The 8,446-nt window shown below is 29.6% G+C and overlaps 1 protein-coding gene across 1 annotated transcript; it reads right to left on the bottom strand.

The window, feature by feature from the left end:
* Positions 1–414: 414 nt before the first annotated feature.
* On the bottom strand, positions 415–1,904 carry LOC115725339 (probable WRKY transcription factor 11). Its single transcript, XM_030654824.2, has 3 exons — positions 1,210–1,904; positions 992–1,117; positions 415–880 (listed from the first exon to the last, which is right to left on the bottom strand). Exons 1-3 carry the CDS (start codon positions 1,821–1,823, stop codon positions 721–723), a joined length of 900 nt encoding a protein of 299 aa, XP_030510684.1. The 5' UTR covers positions 1,824–1,904; the 3' UTR covers positions 415–720.
* Between the last annotated feature and the right edge of the window lie 6,542 nt (positions 1,905–8,446).

Below are 8,446 nucleotides of genomic sequence, written 5' to 3'. Positions count from 1 at the left end.
CAGAATAAAGGGTACACAGTCAACTCTACTTTTAAATTTAAGTTTTTTTTTTTTTTTTGAGATAAATTAAATTTAACTTTGTTGATTGTCGTTTTTTTCTATTATTTTCAAAATACAAACTAATTTAGCTGGCAATGGCATCCACCAACAGTAACTCCAATCAGCTAAGTACGCATAAAACGACAAAAAAAAACAATAAAAAAAGTCTAATTATTTCTAGGATGGACCAGAAGATAGACAATTCAACCTTCACTTTTGACTTTTCCTCCATATGCATACCTATTTTCAATGTAGGATTCCAATCTCGAAGACTTTATCGAAATAATTACACATTACTTTATTTTTTTTTTTTTCAAAAAAGAAAAAATAAGGAAATGATTGTATAAATACGAATAAAATAAAAGAATAAATTAATTGATAACCAACAAAAATATTTATATTCCATTCCCACTCCCATTTTATACGAATAGATTTTTTTACATCAAAAAAAGCCATAAAAAACAAAACAAAACACCTTGCTTGCTTCTGCTGCTGGTTTTCATTTACACGGTATAGTTGACTTTTAGGGCTTTGACTTTAATTTTCCTGCTACGTTACGTTACGCTACGTCGGCAACGATCAGAGACTCACGTGCAAGGCACGGGACCGACCTTCCATCGTAGATCGTACGACATCAATCGGTGGAGAAAGACAGTTGAAAGTGAAACTACATGGAGTTGTTCACCGAGTTGACTGTAAGGCAAGGCCCGTGACGGGCGTGGTGTTAGAGTGACGGTGCTCCCACTCGTAGGTGACGATTAACATGTTTGAATCGTCTCTTGCACGCTCCACGTGTTTCCTCGCAGGACAACCTTTCACGCTGCTACACTTGTAATATCCACTGCAAAATTTACAATTGAAAATTAGAAAACCTATGATTTTGAGATTAAAAAAAAAAAAAAAGGAAAGCTATTCAGTATTAAAATTGAAGATATTATGGAAATAAAATTACCGCGGATAAGGTGAACCTTTGATAGGTTTTTGGCCGTATTTTCTCCACGAATACTCGTCCTGTGGAATATCGGCGATTTTCGAGCTAATCGCCGGTACTCTGATGGACTTTCTAAACCTATTTTTTCTGAAAATAAATGAAAATTGGTTATTAGACATCAGAAATAAATTCATATCAAATAAAAATAAAATTACTTTCATATTGTTTCTATTTAGTACCTTCTTTTGTGGCAATGACAAGAAACAGAGGATTTGCCGGCAGCGTCGCCAGAGAAAACACTATCGTGACATCTCTTCCGGCTAGCCAAAGGAGGTTTTCCGGCAGAAATAACTGGAACAGGCGGAGGAAAGAGAAGAGTCCCCAATTTTCCATTCGAGACACTGTCGTCTCCAGTGGTTATCGAGGACAAAAACGAGGTCGAAGTATTAGAAGACAGAGGAGGGGAAAGAGTTAAACAGTCTTTCGATTTCTGACTCATTGAGAACTCAGATCGTGAAGTCTCAGTTGAAAAAGAGGGCTTGACCGGAACGATTTCGGTCTGATTTAATTTAGGATTCTCAGGTTGGGGATTTGATGGTGCTGGGCCGCGGCGGAACCGAGCATGACCGGTACGGTTTAGGATAGAGATTACCTGCTTGAATCGAGCGACGGTGAAATCGGTGGCTTCTCTGAAATCGAGATGGCCCAGTGTTTGGTTTTTGATGGCGGAGGATGAATTACTATTGGAGAGAACTCTGATCAGATTCTCCATGCTTTTTAATCCAGCTGAGGCAGCTTCTTGAACGGCCATGTGATCCTCTCTTTTTGTGAAACCCATAAGATCGATCGCCATTGATGGAGCTCGCAAATGGAGAGAGAGAGAGAGAGATGCGAAGAGTTTGATATTTTGATTGGGAAGAGTGTGAATGAGGGAGAGGGCTTATTTATATATACAAAATGAAATGGAAAAGAAAACTGAATGGTCGAAAGTCAAAGCTTACTGGGTCAATCCAATGGCGGAGATTTGGTTGGACTTTTTTATTCGTTATTATTTTAATTTAGGGGTAAATTAAGCAAAAATTAAAAAAAAAAAAACTATAATGAAAAATTGAAAGAAGACAAAATAGTAGTTGCTGTAAAGGTCTAAAGCTAGGTAGTGGTGGGGGCCCACTTGGAAGGAGCGTCGTAGTAGTAACGCACTCACTTTGCCTTCTTTTCAAATCTTTTTGTGGTTTTTGATAATGGTCAACGACTCGGTTTGAGAGGAAATGAATTTATTGGAGTAAAGACTATAATCACTCATCATGGAAAATATTATTTTTTAATGAAAATAAATTGCGAATAAATTGAAATTTAGACTTTGGAAATACCAAAGTCAACTCTTGGGTTCATTGATTAATTCAAAAGTTATTCCTGAAGAACTTCCTTTAAGCTGAAGTATGCTATTTGAAGTGGAAGTAAAGGATTGTTATGTTGGGGAAGGGAAGAAAAGTAAGGAAAGAAAAGTAAAGATAAAGAAGAAAACAAAAGTAAATAAAGGAAATTTCAGTGAAAGTTAGATGCCATTATGAAATATATTCTTAATGCCTACTCTTCCAATTTAAAAATACCAAAATATATTACCTAACTATATTTGTTCCCTTCAATTGAATTATTAATAATATTTTTTGTGCCACCACTTTATTTGTTTTGTTACCACCGAATCTTATCAATATTTCTTAGAAATTGGTGTAAATGTATTTATATGGTTAGTGGACACACACAAGTATACGTTTTTCTTTTATTCACTCCATTCACATAAATAAGAAAAAAAAAAGAATTTAATAAAATTAAACTGCAGAATAAAATCCTAATTTGTTGCTCCATCAACAGCAAGCTAGATCCATTTAGAATAATAATTTAATTTTTATGTATGCCAATTAGAATATATATGTTTTTCTTTTTTAAAAACAGAAAATGTTTGTTAGGATGCATTTGAATAATTCTTTTATACCAAGATATTTTGCTCAACTACCAAAGAGGTTAATTCAACAAAATTACCTTTTATTTAATGGTCACTATGTTGTCGTTGTTACTTGCCGTTACAATTTTATTTAATTTTTTTTTTTCTTATTTTACCAAAAATTTAATTGAGAAGTTTCCGATTCAGATTTGTAAGGAGACTTTACCAGAAACCAAATCAAACATTAGGGAGCCAAAAATCTACGTTTCTGGTGGGGACAACGTTGAATTTATAAATAAAGTTTTGTGAATATTGACTTTTTCGAAATTCCAACATATATTAGACGTTTAAAGTGAAATTGTTGACCAACTTTCGATTCCCCTAAAAATGTAATTTAACTAATTTTTGCTATTATAGCTTACAGCATAGGATGAGATTACAACCGTTGGATGAGTCTTTTCTGATCCAACGGCTAAATTGCCCTCGTATGTTTGACTTTGAGTATTAAATTATGTTTGGGAAACTGGACATAACGTGAGTTAGTAACTACACAGTGCACAACAACACGTGGTGTTGAACAGGCTTTTAAATAAAACAACAATAAAAGCACGTGAAGTTTAATAATTTTTATTTTTTAAAAAGGGAGTTGAATATTTTTCTTTTGTAATATAATGAAGAATTGAAGGATTAGGTAACAATTGGATGCTATAATAAATTTCCGAGCCAAATCTTCAACTGGGTACAACATCTAACAGCTAGCTTACAGTATTAGGGTATTAATATTTGGGAATTATAATTAAGTTCTGAGTCAAGTCAATAACTAGGGTACAACATCAAACAACTAGCTTATTGTTTAAAATTTTAAAACTCGAATGCTATAATAATTATTTTTGAGTCAAATACATAAATTATAAACTAGGGTACGAAATCAAAGAACTAGTTAATACTACTATGGAATTAAAACTTGGTTTTTATTAGAGTTGTAGAAGTGGGTTGTCCCCGTTGACATAGCATATAATAAACAAAAATGTTATTTTTTTTTTGAACTGACTCCACAAGAGGAAGCTAAAGAGAAATTATAAGTATCACTAATTAGTATTATTATTTTATATAAGGGACTTTTATTTGCACGTATAAAATTATATTATAAGTACAGTTTATTTTAATAATGTTTATTTTATATAAAATATATATTTTTAATTTATACTAATTCTTTTATTTTATTTTTCTTCCTTTTCATATTCTTATAAAATATATTTTAAATATTAAGATAAAAAAAATAAAAATAAAAAATCATGTGAAAGTTTATTAGAACAAAATAAAAAGAAATCATATATGATTTAAAAAAAATGTAAAAATAAAATAAAACGAACTATGGGTAAATACCATTTTAGACCCTCTGTTTTATAAAAGTTACCAATTGGACCCTGTGTTTTGTTAAATGACAAAATGGACCCTGTATTTTCTAAAATAGTACAAATAGGACCATGAATTGATTTTTTGTCAAAATAAAATTTAATTATAATCCGATCTAAAAATGCTATATGACAAAACTGTTTACATTTTTTGTATCTGTTCGTATTAAGCATTATCTTCAAGTTGGTTGTATTAAAAAAAAGTTATCAAAAATTAAGCTCAGGGTCCTATTTTTACTATTTTAGAAAATACAGGGTCTATTTTGTCATTTAACAAAACAAAGGATCAAATTTGTAACTTTTGCAAAACACAGGATTCAAAATGGTATTTACCCACTAACTATTGATATTAAAAAAAAAAAATAAGGGGCTTTTTCATTTTTACATTTCAAAACAGTTTGTTTTTTGTTTTTTTGTTTTGCATTTTTACGGAATTCTATATAGAAACTCCTCTTACAACTAGCGTTGCAACCAAAATTGTAACAGTTATTTTTAATACTAGTTATTTTTTCTAATATTTAAATAAGAAAATATTTTAAGTTGAAAAATAATTATTTATTTTAATTAATTTTGGACCAACTTAAATTAAGAATATTTTTCCTAATGTTAAATTAGAATTAATAATTAAGTTTCTTTTATACTTGATTATTTAATTCTTGTATTTAAAACATTTAATTAAATTGACAATTAAATATTTAAGTTGATTTCATTCTTGATACTTAAATATTATTATTTTTCATGATATTTAATTAAATAGAAAATTATTTTAAGTTGAAAATCTTAATTTCAGAACAACTTAAATTTGAATAATTTTTAAAATGTATTTTATTTTTATTTTTATTTTATTAATCATTTTCGAAATTGCATTTTTTTTAAAAATGCAGAGAAATTTCAAATTTTATTTGAAAAATAGATTAAAGTTGAAAATTATTTATTTTAATTTTGGACCAACTTAAATCATCATATTTTTTTTTCATTTAATGATTAAATAAAATAAATGAACTAAAATATATTATAATTAGAAAATGAATTAATTAGTCAATGAAAGTCTAGATAGATATTATCTGGTTTGCTTGAAGTATTTTTCTAGTGTATTTAATTAAATAGAAAATTAATATTTAAGTTGATTTTCATCATGGTACTTAAATATTAGAAATTTTTCTTGATATTTAATTAAATAGGAAAATTATATTTTTTGTTGAAAATTAATTTTTATTAATTAATTTTGGACCAACATAAAATTAGAATAATTTTTCAGGATTTATTTTATTTTATTTTAAAGTATTTTCTTGTATTCTTAGATACTTTAATTTTTCAAAATGCAATATATATTTATAGAAAATTAAATTTGAGTTGTAAATTAATTTAAATTAATTTTGAAACAACTTAAATTGAATAATTTTCTAAATATTTATTGGAAATTAATACTAAGGATGGAAAATAATTTCTTTTATTTTTTCCAATCTTCCTTAAGTATAATTTTATAAATATTAAATTAAAATTTATATTTAGAATTTTATTCTAAATTGGTAATTTTAATTAAATAAATATATATTAAAATAAATAGATTAAAATAAGTATCTAAAGAAAATACAACTCCTTAAAATAATGAGCTTTTAGTTATAAGGATATTCAATCTCCATTGTTGGTTTCACAATAGTTAAATTTTTCAATATAATCTCGAGACGCTAGACTTCGTCCCCCTTATGGAAGTTTATTCGTTGAAAGCATTTAACACCGTAAGATCTCTTATGATAAGTATTTTGTAAGTTTTCGTCTCTATTAGACTCTCCCCTACAGTGATTACTTAGAGATAAATTTACGAAGTATGAAACAATGGTAGAAGCTCATAAAATAAGAATAACCTTGACTCTCGCCTACCGGGACAACATTGGATTCTTATTTTGATCGAATAAAAGGTTGCTAGAATGGTTTCCATTTTAGATGAGCTGACAACTCTATTCAATGAATGATACTTTGACTCTCGCCTACCAGGACACTGTATCAGTTTGTTGGAAACCTTAGAAATTATTTAAGATGTGTCTGTTTTGTATTTTTACATGTCTTTGTTATTTGCTAAATGCTTGATAATTTCTTAATTGTGTGTGAATTTATATTAAATCATGTTGTTTTCTGTTATTAGTTGTAGTTTAATTTCGAATCTTCATTGTTGGTCTAACTAAGCTTGTTGTTTTTAATGGGATAAATCCTAATGAATTGTCATCCATTAGACAAACATAATAGTGTTAGATCTCGATAGATAAATATTGTAAATGCAACATCTAGCTGTTCATCAATAGATGACACCTTAGACAAGTATTTACAATATGAAACAAGAAGATTATAAAAATAAGAATAACTTTGACTCTCGCCTACCGTGACATCGTTGGATTCTTATTTTAAATTTGAAATTATCCTTTATTCCGCTTAGCTTATTCATTTCGAATTAGCGTAAATAATCATTGGATGAATGGTTTATAAATTATTTGCTTATAATGTCATTCTATTTTGTCTTAAGAAATTGAATGGAGCATATGATTATATTCCTGACATTCTATCCCGAAATGATATAATCCTCGATCTTAGAATCTCCTACTTATATATGTTTACTTTAGGCAAATCAAACTTAAAGTTAGATTAGTAGTGGTGGTCCAAGAGAGAAGAATACTCATGTATATTTGGTATAAATTTAAGTCTTTGACTTTAAATTTTAGATTCCAAATAGAAATTTTATATTTCTATTTCCAGAATACAATAATACAGTTACACTTTCACAAGTTATTAATATCCATTTTCTATCAATGGATTCACACTGTATGTTAAAGTATGGAATATGAGTTTAGTATTCTGTGACCAGGATCCACTTGGACTATTCTAAGAACTCTTTATTGTAACTAAACCTAAGTCATCAAAAGAAACAACCACATTTTATTATCTATGGCATTTGTATCTTGTTCATAGTGGTTTTGACAAGATCCATCTCTGCAGAGAGTCAATATGCCTATATCCAATAAAGTATAATCATCTCATTCGCAGATGGATGTACATTCAGGGGTGGATATGAGTTTTCGTTATGTTCTTCAGACGATCACTCTAGATTTTACCTTATGCAAAAGAAATTTGAAATGTTTGAAAAATTTCATGAATTTCTAGCAATGGTGAAAACCATTAAGGTAAGTGGTTAAAGATCCTGCGAACTGATAGGGGTGGAGAAATATTTGGTACATATGCAGTTCAAAGATCATTAAGTTGATTTTTTTTTAATTATATCCAAACTTACCTCCCCAAAATTTTGATTTGCATATTGATGATTAGTTACTAGTCGTTGCCTAAATCCTTCTAGGGATATACCCTAGTAATAGGAAAATTTCAGAATGATGAGATGGTTGTGTACTTAGTATAAACCATTACTAGATTCATGGATGACCTAATCGTAATCTTAAGAAAAGCTAGAACTATTAACCAAGGTTTGCATGTTTGTTAGCTATTCTAAGTTATTAGGGGTGGACCATCCCATAGTCATTAGATAAGAAAGTGTTTGTTTAAGCAAATATGTAACACCCTAACTAGCATAGGCGTATTACGTGATTTTTAAACGTACTGTCCAGCTCGATACTAATCACCGAGGTTTATGGAAATCGTGATTAATTAAAATTTTTGCTTTTTAATTAAACTTATAAAATATTTTATACAAAAATACTCGGGATCCCGATTACAAAACACTTTACAAAAGTTTACTGTCTAATACAAAATACTTGTCGCCTAGCGACTAATTACAAAAGCATTGTTGTCTCGAGGATCGTACGCTCCAGGCCTAACCACCCCGACATGTACAATCTTCATCGGCTCGTCCTCACGGTTCTTCAACTTTGGCCTTGCCCTCACCTACACATGAACATAGCACTGTGAGTCGACAGACTCAGTAAGAAAAGCATAATCATAATCATACATAAATCCTGGGTTATGATCAGACACCCATACCCCTGACCATAACCCTAACTGCCGTGTCCCACACGATACTGAGTCTTGAACGTTCATAATACGGTACTATTGAAAAGTAACAGCCTATACTCGGTTCACTGGTCATACTCCAGCTGCTAGTCATACTCTAGCCTGTAC

Source organism: Cannabis sativa, chromosome 6, assembly GCF_029168945.1.
Source record: "Cannabis sativa cultivar Pink pepper isolate KNU-18-1 chromosome 6, ASM2916894v1, whole genome shotgun sequence".
Taxonomy (NCBI): Eukaryota; Viridiplantae; Streptophyta; class Magnoliopsida; order Rosales; family Cannabaceae; genus Cannabis; species Cannabis sativa.
This window is presented reverse-complemented; position numbering and strand designations above follow the sequence as displayed.